We start from the raw sequence: 16,115 nt of genomic DNA, 5'->3' as shown, positions 1-16,115 counted from the left end.
CCATTCTGCTCCTGCCTTTATAAAAGCACATGTGTTCGGGGCTGCTCCCTGTTACAAACCCCAGAGAGCCCGTGGAGAAATGAGTATGGAAAAGGGGCGGCACTCAGCCTGCTGGCCGTTTTTACTGTTGAGAATTCAATTCAACCCCAGATTCAGTTCTACATGGCTTACTGACAGCCTACTATGTGCTGGGCACTAGCAACACAGCAGTGAATCGTGTAGTCTCTGCTGTGTGCACACAAGGTCAGACTGTGCAGACAGTTGATGATGCCATGGTTAGAGGCAGCCTTGACGGGATGTGAGCTTAGTAGGCTGCTGTCTCCAACTGAACCATCACTCTGGCCTGATCTATGTCTGAGTGTGTGTGTATGTGTGTGTGTTACACAGCTTTCCTGATGGCCCTGTGCTTCTGAGTGTAAAGCCCCTACTTGTTTCAGGATGAACAGGAAGGTGTGAATGTGCTGCTCTCATCCCACGTGTTAGAGATGAGACTTCACACCAGAGTGGTGGTTTTGTGTTTTGTTTTGTTTTTTTGAGACTGAGTGAGACTCGCTCTTGCCCAGGCTGGAGTGCAGTTCTCTGCGCACACCCCGCAACCTCCGCCTCCCAGGTTCAAGCGATTCTCCTGCCTCAGCCTCCTGAGTAGCTGGGATTAGAGGCACCTGCCACCATGCCTGGCTAAGTTTTGTATTTTTAGTAGAGACGAGGTTTTGCCATGTTGGCCAGGCCAGTCTCGAACTCCTGACCTTATGATCCACCAGCTTCGGACTTCCAAAGTGCTGGGATTACAGGCGTGAGCCACCGTGCCTGGCCAGTTTTGTGTTTCTTTACTTACCTCTCCTCTAGGCAGTACCTGGAGAGGGAGCAAGAACGTGGCCCAGCACAACGCCTGAGCCACAGAAGGCCCTCAGAAAAAGGATACAAAATTGCACTTGTTCATTCATTCATTTATTCAACAAATATCTATGGAGAACTACCAAGACCAGCTCAGCCTAGAGCTGGGGCTGAAGGCATTAAGAAGCAGATACCCAGTCGGGCGTGGTGGCTCATTCCTGTAATCCCAGCACTTTGGGAGGTTGAGAAGGGTGGATCATGAGGTCAAGAGATCGAGACCATCCTGGCCAACATGGTGAAACCCCGTCTCTACTAAAAATACAAAAATTAGCTGGGCGTGGTGGTGTGCGCCTGTAGTCCCAGCTACTCGGGAGGCTGAGGCAGGAGAATTGTTTGAACCCGGGAGAGATCGTGCCACTGCACTCCAGCCTGGTGCCTGGCGATGGAGTAAGACTCTGTCTCAAAAGAAAAAAAAAAAAATGCAGACAACCAGAAAGAACAGTAAAGTGGGACTATCCAAGACCCAGCAGCCTTCCAAGCTGAGAGCCCCAGGGCCTGACAGCATTCCGGCTGAGGGCCTTGGGTAGATTCTGACCCACATAGTCTCTGAACAGGTGATTCTTATTAACAAACAGGTGCTCTGTGTTTTCTCGTAGACCCAAGATAAACTAGCTAGGCAGCTGGTGCCTGCTTACCGCTGATCAAGAACAAACTAGAAAGTATTCTCCACGAGGGAGCCACGGGGGCAGGTCACATATCCCTGCTTAAAGAATTGTTTTAACCGGTGTGTGATATACATACACTGTTTTGCTGCTTTAGAATGCCCCGAGCAGTTTTCCACTGGGGGCGGGGCGGCTAGGTTTTCCTTGCCGTCATTCTCAGCAAACAATATAATTTATCGTACATGTTAGGACTTGTCCCAATAGAGAACCGATAACCATTCAAGGTTTCTGGCACTGGGAGAACAACAGTGAACCCAACAGATTACCATGGGACTTCCATTCAGGGGTGACAGACAGTAAGCAGACAGGTAAAATATACAACTTGCTGGGCGGCGATAAGGCTCTGAAGCAGAATGATTAGCTGAGTGGCGTCTACAAATGAGAAAATATTTACCTTTTTAAAAGGCAGAGAATAAAACCATATGTATAGTATGATCCCATTTTTGAAAAGAGGAAATAAGGCTGGGGGCAGTGACTCATGCCTATAATCCCAGCACTTTGGGAGGCCAAGGCGGGTGGATCACTTGGATCAGGAGTTTGAGACCAGTCTGGCCAACATGGTGAAACCTTGTCTCTACAAAAATACAAAAAAAATTAGACAGTATGTTGGCGCATGACTATATCCCAGGTACTTGGGAGGCTGAGACAGGAGAATCACTTGAACCCAGGAGGCGGAGGTTGCAGCGAGCCAAGATCGTGCTATTGCACTCCAGCCTGGGCAACAGAGCGAGACTTCATTTCAATAAAAAAAAAAGGAAGAAAGAAAGGAGGAAATAGTACATATGTGCTTAAAATATACATACATGGAAAGAAATACCCCAAAATGCCTGGGCAGGTGGTTATCTCTGAGAAGCAGCATTATGGGTAACTTGTATCTTCTTAAATAGACACTTGCCTGAGTTAATTTCTATAATGAGCAAGTATTGGTTCTATAATTATATTAACACTTTTTTTTTTTTTAAGCAAGAGATGGCATGAGCACCATTTCGAATGGGCTGACGCTTGTAAGTCGGAGTCCCAGAGCCCTGTTGGCCAGTGTGAGGGAATCAGGCAGAGTTAAATTACGGACTTCCCTTCTATCACTCGGTTCTCACTGCTCACTCCCAGGTGGGACCAGACAGAATTTAGGCCCTCAACTGAAAAGAGGCCAGAAGCTGGGCCCGGGGGCTCTGTATACAAGCAAGTGCAGCCTGCAGTGAGGCAGCATAGCAGTTAGGAACGGGGACTGTGAGCCTCAGCCAGGGCCCAGGCCTGGCTTCTTAACCTGGCTGTGCGACTTGAGCGAGTTACTTGACCTGTTCTCAGTTGCCACATAAAAAGATGATAGTGGTACTTACCTCCTAGGACTGTCGTGATGGACTTAGTGAAATATTTTAGGCCGGGTGCGGTGTCTCACGCCTATGATCCCAGCACTTTGGGAGGCCGAGGTGGACAGATCACTTGAGGCCAGAAGTTTGAGACCAGCCTGGCCAACACTGCTAACCCTGGGTGGGTTGGGTGCGAGCTCAAGCCACTGCCTTGTTTCAGCCCCAGCTCGCTTCTTGAGGCCTCCCTCTGGGATATGCTCCCTCGTCTGAGCCTTGGAGTCAGGCAGACCTTGATTGGCTTCTTGGTTCCACCACCAGGTGATGTTCCTTGGGCAAGTGACCTGCCTCGGTCCTCACTTTCTTTAGATCTGTGAATTGGGCAGAGTCCCACCTGGCTACAGTTGTGAGGATTAAATGCACCAGGATCGCGCTGCCTGGTACCCAGCAGGTGTTCAGTAGATGCCACTCCCTCTTGCCCCCTCGCCACAGGCTTCCCAGATCACCCCCTGGCCTTCCACACCTGCCTGCCTCAGCTAGCGCTTCCTTCCCCCGCACGCCCCGGGGGGTTTCCATGGCCCTGACCCCCCAGACATCTTCCCTGCCCATTTCTTTCTATGCTGTTTGCTTTTGCTGACCACGTCAATAACCAGTGATGAGGCTGGGGCATGCTTTGGAGCCACAGCCTCTAGGGTGAGGGGCATTATTGCTATGGCAACAAGAGGCAGCAGCCCTGAAGAGGGTGCCCGCTGAGCCTGGCTGCCTGGCTCCCAGCTCTGGCTCCAGATGCACTAGTTGTGTGATCAGCTCAAATCACTCGATGTCTCTGTGTCTCACCTTCCTTCTGTACAGTGAGGAGAGTAATAGTGCCTACCTTGTAAGTTTATGAGGATAAGATGGGCACACAGATGCCAGGCACACAGAGCTTGGTGCGTGGTGCGTGTACAGTCAGGGTTAGCGATTACTTTAGCTCTTCTGGTCACCCTGGGATTCGTGCTGACAGCCCGAGCAGATACCCTTCGCTTTAGGGTTCAGTCCTCACATGCCCCAGCCCCACATTGTGTCAGCTGCCCTTGGTCCTCTCTGATGACCCACTCCTCCAGGGATTTTCTTGTGGGGATGACCGTCCACAGCCGTGTCCCATGGTTGTCTAAAGACGTGTGTCCTGTCGTGATGACGAGAGCAAGCGGCAGAAAATGCTGTTTGCGCTATCTTGAAATTTAGTCACAAAGGAAACCAGGAAATTGTGTCAGACACTGAAAGAGAAACAAGCTGGAGAAAAACCACTGCTTGCTGCAAACCAGAATGTGTGATTTCAGTTCAGCTCAACACAAGCACAAGCACCAGGTGTGCTGCACAGTAAATGCCGGCGGCGCTTCCTGCCCTTCTGGATGCAGTGACATTTTTGACAAGTTGAGCTTTCTAGCCCAGTCTTTCTAAATGTGATCCTGATGACCTTTGCCAGTGAAATACAGTGGTGACTCGGTGATGGAACTGTGGTACAGACCATCTGTCTGGGCTGCAACTGTTGTGAGAAATTGGTTAGGGATGAAGAGAACATGGCCTGGCTAGAATAACAAGCAGAGAATGTTCTGGCCCCATCACGAGCCAAGAATCTGGAACCTGAATCTCTACATGACACTCAGGCCCTGGTAGTCCTCCTGGAGAGCCTGAGTAGTGCCCCCCGGGGGCATTGGATGAGTACATTCTACCAAGTGTAAAGATATTCTAAGGGCCGTCTCCAAAAGTCACTCATCCTCCTAGTCACAAGGGACCTTGTGCCAGGTCCCTAAGTGATATTTGGCAAAAACACAACACAGTCCTCTCCTAAAGGACTACAGGCCAGTAAGGGAGGGAGATGGGCTTTTTAAATGCAAGAGAGTGTCATGGAGCTGTCACAGAGGATGGCAGGATAAGCCCAGGAACCATTCATTCACCCAGTGTTGAATTGAGCACCTACTATGTGCAGGGCACATAAAGGATATAAGTGAAACCAACAGGGTCCCTGTACTCGTCGAACTTGCATTCTAGGTGGGGAGGTCAGCAGTAAAAAAGTTAACCAACATAGATACGGTGCAGGTTGCAAAGGTACCCTAAGAGAATACTGGGGACCTACCTGAGGGGCAGCATGTGAGGAACTCTGGGAACCCAGTGTCTAGAGAAGCAGAGGTAGCCGGGATTTGAACCTGTAGCTCCATTGGGCCTTTAGAGGACGCTGAACTGACTCAAGAGTATAAGACTATCGAAGGGTTTTACAGTAAGACTTTAAGGTTTTAAAGGTGATGATGATTGCTGTGTGGACAGTGGGTTGGAAGTGAGCTGGTAGAAGTCTGTGTTAAAGGTGGCATTTTAACCAATGGGGAAAGAACGGGCTGTCCAGTAGGTTCATACAACCGATTGACTAATTGGACACAATCAGAACTCTACTGTGTGCCCTAGTTCATGCCGTCTATAAAAATAAATCCCAGGCTGGGCGTGGTGGCTCACGCCTGTAATCCCAACACTTTGGGAAGCCGAGATGGGTGGATCACCTGAGGTCAGGAGTTCGAGACCAGCCTGGCCAACATGGTGAAACCCGTCTCTACTAAAATACAAAAAAATTAGCTGGGCGTGGTGGTGGGGCCTGTAACCCCAGCTGCTTGGGAGTCTGAAGTGGGAGAATTGCTTGAACCCGGGAGACGGGAGTTTGCAGTGAGCCAAGATAGCGCCATTGCACTCCAGCCTGGGAGACAAGAGCGAAACTCCGTCTGAAAAAAAAGAAGAAGAAATAAATCCCTGATATGATTAAAGAGCTAAAAACTGTGTGTGTGTGTGTGTGTGTGTATGTGTGTGTATATATATATATATTTTTTTTTGAGACAGAGCCTCGCTTTGTCACCCAGGCTGAAGTCCAGTGACACGATCTTGGCTCACTACAACCTCTGCCTCCTGGGTGCAAGTGATTCTCCTCTCTCAGCCAGCCTCCTGAGTAGCTGGGATTCCAGGCATGTGTCACCATGCTCAGCTAATTTTTTGGATTTTAGTAGAGTCGGGGTTTCACCATGTTGGTCAGGCTGTTCTCGAACTTCTGACCTTGCGATCCACCTGCCTTGGCCTCCCAAAGTGCTGGTATTACAGGCATGAGCCACCACGCCCAGCCCTATATGTATATTTTTAAAGGAAGCAAATATTTATTTTTAACGTAGGAGACTATTTATTTATTTATGAGTTAGGTACTCACTTTGTCACCCAGGCTGGAGTGCAACGACCCAATCCCCAATCACAGCTCACTGCAGCCTCTAACTCCTAGGCTCAAGCAACCCTTCTGCCTCAGCCTCCTGAGTAGCTGGGACTACAGTCCCATACCACCATGTCTGGCCAATTTTTAAAATATTTTTGTAGAGATGTGGATCTCACTATGTTGCCCAGACTGGTCTTGGACTCCTGGCTTCAAGTAATCCTCCTGCCTGTCTTGGCCTCCCAAAGCACTGAGATTACACCTACTGCACCCAGCCTCTTTTTAAAAAAAAAATAATAATAATTTTGAGATAGAAAACAAGACACAAAACCCAGAAACTGTTAAAAAAAAAAAAAAAGATGCATAGATTTGACTATATAAAAAATTTTAACTTTAGTAAAACAAAAGACTAAAAGGCAAATGAGAGATGGAGAGAATATATTTGCAATATCTATAAGAGACTAAGTTAATATTTGGAATATAAAGAGTTCTTTGAATCCATAATAAAAATAGAAGCAATAAAAAATTAGGCCAAGAACGTGAAAAGGCAGTAGCCAATAAACATATGAAAAGATACCCAATCTACTAGTAATTAAGGAAATGAAAATTCAAACAATAAGATACAGTTTCCATTCTTTTTAAATACTGTTAATCTGTTTTGGCAAGATTCCCTGCGTAGCAAGACAGGGAATCATCTCTTGTGAAATTTTAACTCTCTTGTATTATCTCTTTTGGATAATAAAATCTTAAATGTGCATATGCTTTCACTCAGTAATTTCACTTTTAGGAACCTATCAGAAATATTCATGCAAATACAAAACAGTACGTCTAATTCTTTGTAGGGTTGTTTGTATTAATGAAAACCTGGGGATGTGCTACATACCCACCAATAAAAGATGAATGCCTCGCTCTCAACCAGAGGCAGTTTTGCCCCCCACGGGACCTGTGGCAATGTCTGGAGACACTTCTGGTTGTTGCAGGTGGGGAGTGGGTAAAGACTGGCGTCTTATAGGTAAAGGCCAGGATGCTGTGATAAGACAACCTGTAGGACAGCCACCTGCAACAAAGTATTATCCAGCCCCCAAACGTCAGTAATGCCAAGGGTGAGCAACCCGGGGATAAATAAAGCCATACTGGGGAACACAATGTAGCCAATGAAAAGAAAAGGCAGATTTATGGCTGGGCGCGGCGGCTCACGTCTTTAATCCCAGCACTTTGGGAGGCCGAGGTGGGTGGATCATGAGGTCAAGAGATCGAGACCATCCTGGCCAACATAAAACCCCATCTCTACTAAAAATACAAAAAATTATCTGGGCGTGGTGGCGCATGCCTGTAATCCCAGCTACTCTGGAGGCTGAGACAGGAGAATCGCTTGAACCCAGGAGGTGGAGTTGTGGTGAGCCGAGAATGGGCCATTGCACTCCAACCTGGGCAACAAGAGGGAAACTCTGTCTCAAAAAAATAAAAAGGTAGATTTATATTTGTATGACATTGTAGATCTCTAAGACGTGTCTTTTTTTTTTTTTATAAAGACGAGGTTTCACCATGTTGGTCAGGCTGGTCTTGAACTCCTGACCTCAGGTGATCCGCCCGCCTTGGCCTCCAATGTGCTTGGATTACAAGCGTGAGCCACCGCGCCCAGCCAAGACGTGTCATTTTAAAACTGCTTTTTAAAAACTTAATATGTGATTCATAAAATGTAAGAAAATAAGTGGATTTTTAAAACTGCTAAATATCCCTTCCCCTCCCCAGAGCCAAGCTGTTACCAGCTTCTTATGTGTCCTTCCACAATTGCCCCCGCATGTTTGCGCCGCCTTGCATTCAGTGCAAACATAGACTCTGGTTTTTGGTATGCTGCAAGCAGGTGACTCTGCTGTGCGGTTACATTCAGAAATCAGGGGTGGGTCATTGAGCTGCCCAAGGCCTGGAGCTGAGGACCTCTGACATGTTTCCCAGATCACTCCCCCTCCCTTGGGTTTCCATGGCATTTTCATTTATAGATACAAAAGAAAACTATGTGCTGGGGGGATCGAACACGGGCAAGATTCTGTGAGATCCTGATGTTGGTGAGTGAGACAGGGCCTAGAGGAAGCCTTGGGGCAGGTTTCTCAGCCAGTGGGTGTTAATGATGACTTTAACAGGGAGGGAAGCAAGGGTAAACCGCCTTACAGTCAGTGCAGAATTCAGACAGACCACATTGAGAGCATACCGCGTTCCTCTTCCTGCCTGCCCACTGCCAAGCAGTCGTTTATGGGCCAGGTTCCAGGCACTGAATCCTTCCACATCTCTGACTTTCCGAACAAGCGTGGCTTTCATCTCCCGGGGATTTCCTGGAAAGCCTCTTAGAGTCGGGTCTGAGACTTTCGATGTTGGCTTTCATCGGTTACTTCCCCTCCTCCTGCCTTCTCTCACTGAAGTCTCATTCCAAGGTCAGATGCAGGGAGAGTGGGGTTGGGTGACCTACCAGCATCCAGCTCAGGGCTTCCAAAACAAAAGGTGTCTGGTGCCGTCTTCAGCCAGACACAGGCACACTCGGTGGACCAAACTTGGCAGAGGCACGAGGGCTCAGGTCTGCTGAGAAAATGCTCCCAAGCCTGGGTGGCAGGAGATAGGGTCCCGAGACCACCAGACACCTTTCCATCCCAGCTCAGAAGCGGGCATCTCCTGAAAACTGCCTCGAGTTTTCTCTACAGATTTTTCATCTTAGACATCAAAATCTCATTTCTTTCTGGAAGGATGCTCAGCCAGGCTGAGAACCTGGGCAAACTTTCCGGCACCTGGCTGGCTGCGGGTGTACACTCAAGCTGCAACCAGACGAGTTTGGTCCCAGAGTCCTCGGGGGACCATCACCGTTCTCAGATCATGTCAGCTTGCTTCATCTCTTGTGAAATTCTAACTCTCTGGTCCTTTGAAAAACTCATCTCTTCTTTCTATTAAGAATTCTGACAGAATGGAGTCAGAATGGACACAGGTTTTGGGGAGTGATGCTTCTAATCTGGAATTCTAATTCTAACTCTGCAGTGTCATGGCTGGTCTGTGGAACCCTGGCTTTGAGTTGAGGGCTCTTGCAGTGTTACTTTTAAATCCCTGGACATGGTTGGGTGTGGTGGCTCACACCTGTATTCTCAGCATTTTGGGAGGTTGAGGCGGATGCATCACTTGAGGTCAGGAGTTTGAGGCCAGCCTGACCAATATGGTAAAATCCTGTCTCTACTAAAAATACAAAACTAGTCAGGCATGTTGGTGCGCACCTGTAGTCCCATCCACTCGGGAAGCTGAGACAAGAGAATCACTTGAACCCAGGAGGCAGAGGTTGCAGTGAGCTGAGATCGTACCATTGCACTCCAACCTGGGCGACAGAGCAAAACTCCATCTCAATAAAATAAAATAAAGTAAATAAAATAAAATAACCCCTAGACATTTATGTTAGATATTTCATTTTCATGACAGTTCAATATAAAAGAACAAATTATTATGAGAGGAGCTAGAAGGCACCTGAAGAGGCAAGTGAACCCTTTGGACAGCGTCACATTGAAGCGACTCTACACAGAAACACCCGTCTTCCGGGAGGCTCCCAGCCTCTTCTCTCTGTCCTGCGGTCAGAACCCCGACCTCCAGTCCTCTCTGAATTCAGGCGTGTTTGTTCATTTGCTTTTCTGACGGGGAACATGAAGTTCCCGAGAGGCCTGGAGCCGGCGGGAGGAGGGCAGGGACGCGCCCCGGCGCCTCTCCCCGCCGCTGTCTTGCTCCTCCCTTCTTCTGCTTCACTTTTCCTTTTTTTTTTTTTAGCTTGTATATTAAGTTCAGGGGTACATGTGCAGGTTTGTTATATTGGTAAACTCGTGTCGTGCAGGGGGTTGTACAGATTATTTTGTCACCCAGGTATTAAGTCTCTAAATAATTCAAGGGGACCCAACATTTGCAGAAGTCACCTACTGGCTTTAGAAGAATTTCTGAGAAGTTTGGTGTCAGTCAAATCTTTTTTTTTTTTTTAATTTAATGTGCTGGCTATTTGAGGTTGGAATGAATGAATCCTTGGGAAAAAAGGAAGCTTTCAGGAGCACACATAAGCACACACCATGCTCTGGCTTAGTTAGATTTTCTAAAATCGGGCTTTGCTAAAGAAGAGCATCTGGTAGACAGCCATAGGCCAACTGAACCGAATTCAGGAAGTCTTATTTCATGAGCAAGTTTCTCAGAGAGGTTTGAGATGTTTCTGACAGAGCAGGAAGGCACTTCCTACCACACACTGCTCAGCCCTGGCAGCTCAGAGCTGGAAGACCTGCACACGCCCCTTTTGTTCGTTGGGAAACTTCCACAACCCTGTGTCACCACGAAAAAGAGATAACTTTGTCTTCAACGAAGAGTTGGAAAATTATTTTAATTTTTGCACTATATGAGATGCAAAATTGCCTCTCTACCTAGGAATCGCACTGCATAATCTTACATTATCTGCATTTTCAGTCATGCCTTGAATAAAAATACTTGAGTTCATGAGGAGGTCAGGTAGGGCTGGGAAGACCCCTAGACTTCCCCCATATAGATGTGGCCTGGAAGTAAGACATGCACAGCAAAGCCCTGGCGACCATGCACACTCCTGAGTAAGGCAGAGGTGTGAATCATCGTATCGCCATGGCTGGCTAGCTTCAGAGGAACCGAAAAAATGAAAACACGTGTGTTGCTCATTAGCAAAGGGAAATACACAAGTGCTGGGGGACTCTGCATGTCAGAGCCACACTCTTCTGTTTTGATCCGGTAAGCAGAGCACTCTCCATGCCCACTTCAAGCTTCCAGCTGAGGGTTCTCTTTTAGCTGTTGCACCTGTTGCTGAGGATCTTGATAGAGGGCTAGCGACTAGCAGCTTTAGAAAATAAGAGCATTGGCAGGGCGCGATGGCTCAAGCCTGTAATCTCAGCACTTTGGGAGGCCGAGGTGGGCAGGTCACGAGGTCAAGAGATCGAGACCAGCCTGGCCAACATGGTGAAACCCCGTCTCTACTAAAAATACAAAAAATTAGCCAGGCGTGGTGGTGCGTGCCTGCAGTCCCAGCTACTTGGGAGGCTGAGGCAGGAGAATTGCTTGAAACTGGAAAACAGAAGTTGCAGTGAGCCAGGATCACGCCACTGCACTCCAGCCTGGGCGACAAAGCAAGACTCCATCTACATAAAACAAAAACAAAAACACTGCTCTATACGAAAGAGGCAATATGAAATAATAATCTTTTTCCTAAATTGGTTGTGCATTTAAAATAGATTCCTGGCTGGGAACAGTGACTTACGCCCGTAATCCCAGCACTTTGGGAGGTCGAGGCGGGAGGATCACTTGAGTTCAGAAGTTTGAGACCAGCCTAGGCCATATGGCAAAACCCCATCTCTACTAAAAATTACAAAAATTAGCCAGGCATGGTGGCACACGCCTGTAATCCTACCTACTTGAGAAGCTGAGGTGGGAGGATGGCTTGAGCCCAGGAGGCAGAGGACGCAGCGAGCTGAGATTGTTTCTCCGCATTTCAGCCTGGGAGACAGAGCCAGACCCTATCTCAAAAAAACAAAAACAAAATAAATAAATAAAATAGATTCCAAGATTTTTACACACATTGAACCCTGTATACTACTGGTTTGTTCCCTGCATGGAGTAGACAAGGATTTCTTCTCTTTGAGTGGCCTTCACAGAAACCCAGCCTCTTCCCTCACTTGGTGTACTCTCTTGTACTCATGCATTGCTAATAATATTCATCTGATTATTAATTCAGTAGTAGGCCGTTAATTCTGCACGTTCACTCGTGCGGCAATATTTCTTAGTGAGCTCTCGCCACATGCCCTGGTCAGGAGCAGCCTCACCTCTTCAACAGGATTCCCGCACCGTTGAGCACCCGTCCACCTTTCTCAGCTTGTTATGATGAGAGCTGACACTTCTGGGAGGTAGAAATGCATCTGGCATGGCGGAACTTGGTCCCTAGAGTCAGACAGACCTGGATTCAAATCCTACTTCTACTGCTTACAAGCCAGACAGCCTTGGACTGATGAGTGAACCTGCATGCCTCAGTTTCCCCATATGACCATGGGGATGATTTTGTCTACCTGGCAGGGTTCTGCATGGCCTTAGCGGGATCACATATGTCAGATATCAGTAAATGGTAACTTGTTCTCTGTCAGTAGATAGCTGTAAGGTATGAATTGCCATCTTTGTAGGTCAAAAACCATCAATTATTGGCAACTTCATACAGTTGGACCTAATATGGAAACTCCAGGTCACCATCACGCTGTGTTCTTTGCTCTGTGGATGTCCAGCAGATGAAAGGGATGGTTCCGCTTTGTTGTTTTCCTGTTTTCCTGCTCTTTCTGAGGAGGCTTCCTGCTGGCACAATCTAACAAACTTCACAGGGGACAAAGTCAGTCTCTGCCGTGATCAGTGTTCACGACCAGCATGTAGTTTTCCAGTTGCATACCACATGAAATTGTACTTTTCCAACCTTCCAGCCAGTTTGTGTGGAAATAACCATTGTATTGTATTAATAGCAGTTCTTCAACTCGGGCCTGCCAGAGGGATGCTTGGTTTGTTTTCTGTTGTTTGTCTCTGGGTATCCGTCTTGGACAAGCAGTTCTCTGATGTCTCTGTATTTATGTGGCAGGTCACCCTGCTGATTGCCTTCATCTGCGTGCGGAGCTCCCTGTGGACCGACTACAGTGCCTACAGCTACTTTGAAGTGGTCACCATTTGCGACTTGATAATGATCCTCGCCTTTTACCTGGTCCACCTCTTCCGCTTCTACCGCGTGCTCACCTGTATCAGCTGGCCCCTGTCGGTAAGAGCCTGGTCCTGTCCTCTGCGTGCAGAAGTCAGGATGCTAGCGGGCGCACTGAGACCTGACAGTTTTTCCCGTCTGCCCATCTCACCTCTTTAACCATTCTTTGCTGCCTCTGCCCTGAATTTCCTATTTGGTGGACATCTCTGCCTGATGTCCTGCTGGTTTTTAAAACTCACTTTCCAGCTACAGGAAGGCTGTGGATATTGCTCCAGTTCTTATTTTCTCAAGCGACAGAGAATGGCTGTGTGTGTGTGAGTTGGGAAAAGAAACACAGAAGGAAATTGTAGGTGAAGATGATGGGTACTGATGCCGTTGTGAGGATTCAGTGATAGGATTTTCTGGCTAAAAGGGACTATGGGGGCTGAGGAGACAGTGAAGTTGCCAGACTTTTTCTTCCCACTCTATTATTCTTTTAAGCTTCATTGATAGGCAGTTCACATGCCGTATCGTTCACCCATTTCAAGTGTACAATTCAATGGAGTTTAGTATATTTCCAGAGTTGTATAACCATCACTATAGTCAATTTTAGAACATTTTCATCACCTCCCTACCACTCATCCCTTCAGCCCTAAACAATCACTAATCTTATCTCTAAAATTTTTCTACTCTGGACATTTCTTGTAAATGGAGTTGTATATGTGGTCTTTTGTAACTGGCATCTTTCACTTAGCAGAATGTTTTCATGGTTCATCCATATTGTAGCAGGTGTCAGTACTTTATTCCATTTTTTCTTTTCAGAGACAGGGTCTCACCCTGTCACCCAGCCTTGAGTGCAGTGATGTGATCACGACTCACTGAGGCCTCAACCTCTCAGGCTCAAGTGTTCTCCCACGTCAGCCTCCTGAGTAGCTGGGACTACAGGTGCATGCCACCACACCTGGCTAATTTTTGCATTTTTTTTTTTTTTTAACAGAGATGAGGTTTTACTGTGTTGCCCAGGCCTGTCTCAAACTCCTGGACTAAAGCAATCCTCCCACCTTCGCCTCCCAAAGTTCTGGGATTACAGGCATGAGCCACCATGCCAGCCCTTTTTATAACCAAATATTATTTCATTGTACGGATAGACCAGAATGCATTTCATTTTTCATTCATCGTCAGTGGATCTTTGGGTTGTTTTCATCTTTTGGCTATCATGAATAATGCTGCTACGAACATTCATATACAAGTTTTTTGTGTGGACATATTTTCATTTTTCTTTGGTATATATCTGAGTGAAATTGCTGAGTCATAGGGTCACGTTGTATTTAATTGTTTGAGGAACTGCCAGACTGTACGCCAAAGCGGCTGCACTGTTTTACATTCCCACCAGGGGTATATGAACGTTCCAGTTTCACCACATCCTTGCCAACACCTATTATCTGACTTTCCGATTCCAGCCATTCTAGTGAGTGTGAAGTGTTATTTCCTGTGGCTTTGATTTTCATTTCTCCAATGACTAGAGATGTTAATTATCTTTCCATGTGCTTTTTGGCCATTTTTATATTTTCTTTGAAGACATGTCTATTCGAGACCTTTGCCTGTTTTTTAATTAGGTTATTTGTCTTTTCATTATTGAGTTGTGGGAATTCTTTCTATAGTTTGGATAAAAGTGCCTTATCAGCTATATGACTTGAAAATATTTTCTCCCATTCTGTTGTTTTTCACTTTTTTGATGGTGTCCTTTAAAGCACAAGTTTTTAATTTTGATAAATTCAGTTTATCTATTTTTTTCTTTTTTAGCTCGTTTTTCTTACCATATGTAAGAAGCCATTGCCAAATTCGGATTGTGAACATTTACTACTGTGTTTTCTTCCAAGAGTTTTATAGTTTTAGTTCATACATTTAAGTATTTGATCCATTTTGAGTTAATGTTTTTTGCATACGGTGTGAGGTAAGGGTTCAATTTCATTCTATTGCATGTAGGTATCCAGTTATCCCAGCACCATATGTTGAAAGACTCTTCTTTCCCCCATTGAATCGTATTGGCAACCTTGTTGAAATCAGTTGACCATTAAACACATGAATTTATTTCTGTACTCTCAGTTCTATTCCAATGATCTATGTCTATCTTCATGCCATTATCACACTATTTTGATTACTGTAGCCTTGTAGTACATTGTAAAACTAGGAAATGTGAGGCCTTAATTTGTTCTTCTTTTTTAGGATTAATTTGGATCGTTACAATTCCAAATGATTTTTAGAACCAGGTTTTCAATTTCTACAAAAATCAGCTGGAATTGTAATAAGCATTATGTTGAATCCATAGATCAATTTGGAGAATATTTCTATCCTAACATGAAGTCTTATGATCCATAAACATGGGAAGTTTTTCCATTTTTTTTAGATAATCTTTTATTTTTTTCAATGTTTTGTAGTTTTCAGAGCAAAAGTGTTTTTTTGTTTTTTTTTGTTTTGTTTGAAACAGGATCTTGCTCTGTTACCTAGGCTGGAGTGCAGAGGCAAGATCACAGCTCCCTGCATCCTCAAACTCCTGAGCTCATGCAATCCTCTTGCTTCAGCCTCCCAAAATGCTAGGACTACAGGCATGAGCCACTGTGCCTGGCCTGAACTTTTTAAATTAAATTGTGTCTAAGTATTTTATTCTTTTTGATGCTATTTTAAATGGATTTTTCCTTAATTTTATTTCCAGATTGTTCATTGCAAGTGTATAGGAGTCCAATTACTTTTGCATATTGATTTGTGCCCTCCGCTGTGCTTAACTACTTAGTAGTTCTAATATATTTTTCTAATATATTTTTAGTGGTTCCATAGGATATTCCATAAACAAGATCTGCAAATAGAGATGGCTTTACTTCTTCCTTTATAATCTGAATGTCATTTATTTCATTGTTTTGCCTTATTGCAAGAAATGAACTGAATAAATTAGACAGATATTGAATAGAAATGGCAACAAAGCCATCATCATCTTTTTCCTCATGTTAGGAGGAAAGCATTCCTTCTTTCATCATTAAATACAACTTTGGGTGTGAGCGTTTTGTAGATGCCCTTTATCAAGCTAAGGAAGTTCACTTTTAGTACTACTTTGTTGAGTTTTTATCGTAAAAGACTGTTAGACTTTGTCAAATGCTTTTTTCCCTATCTACTGAGGTGATAAGATGGGTTTTTCTCCCATTATTCTGTTAATACGGTGTCTTACATTGTTGTTGTTGTGTGTGTTTGTCTGTGTATTTTTGTTTTTGAGACAGGGTCTTGCTCTGTCATCCAGGCTGAAGTGCAGTGGTATAATTATG

At 45.6% G+C, this 16,115-nt stretch overlaps 1 protein-coding gene across 2 annotated transcripts in view; it reads left to right on the top strand.

Annotated features, from left to right (window-relative positions):
• The window catches only part of CMTM7 (CKLF like MARVEL transmembrane domain containing 7), a 60,895-nt gene that overhangs the window by 34,796 nt on the left and 9,984 nt on the right, over positions 1–16,115 (top strand). For both annotated transcript variants that reach the window (XM_012435516.3, XM_012435515.3), the window contains exon 2: positions 12,709–12,882. In XM_012435516.3, coding sequence (XP_012290939.1) covers positions 12,709–12,882 — 174 coding nt within the window. The remainder of the gene's footprint in view (positions 1–12,708; positions 12,883–16,115) is intronic.

Source organism: Aotus nancymaae, unplaced genomic scaffold (genome assembly GCF_030222135.1).
Source record: "Aotus nancymaae isolate 86718 unplaced genomic scaffold, 86718_ANA_hifiasm-v0.15.2.pri h1tg000019l, whole genome shotgun sequence".
Classification (NCBI taxonomy): domain Eukaryota; kingdom Metazoa; phylum Chordata; class Mammalia; order Primates; family Aotidae; genus Aotus; species Aotus nancymaae.
The sequence above is the reverse complement of the archived record's forward strand: the minus strand, read 5'-3'. Positions and strand labels throughout refer to the sequence as shown.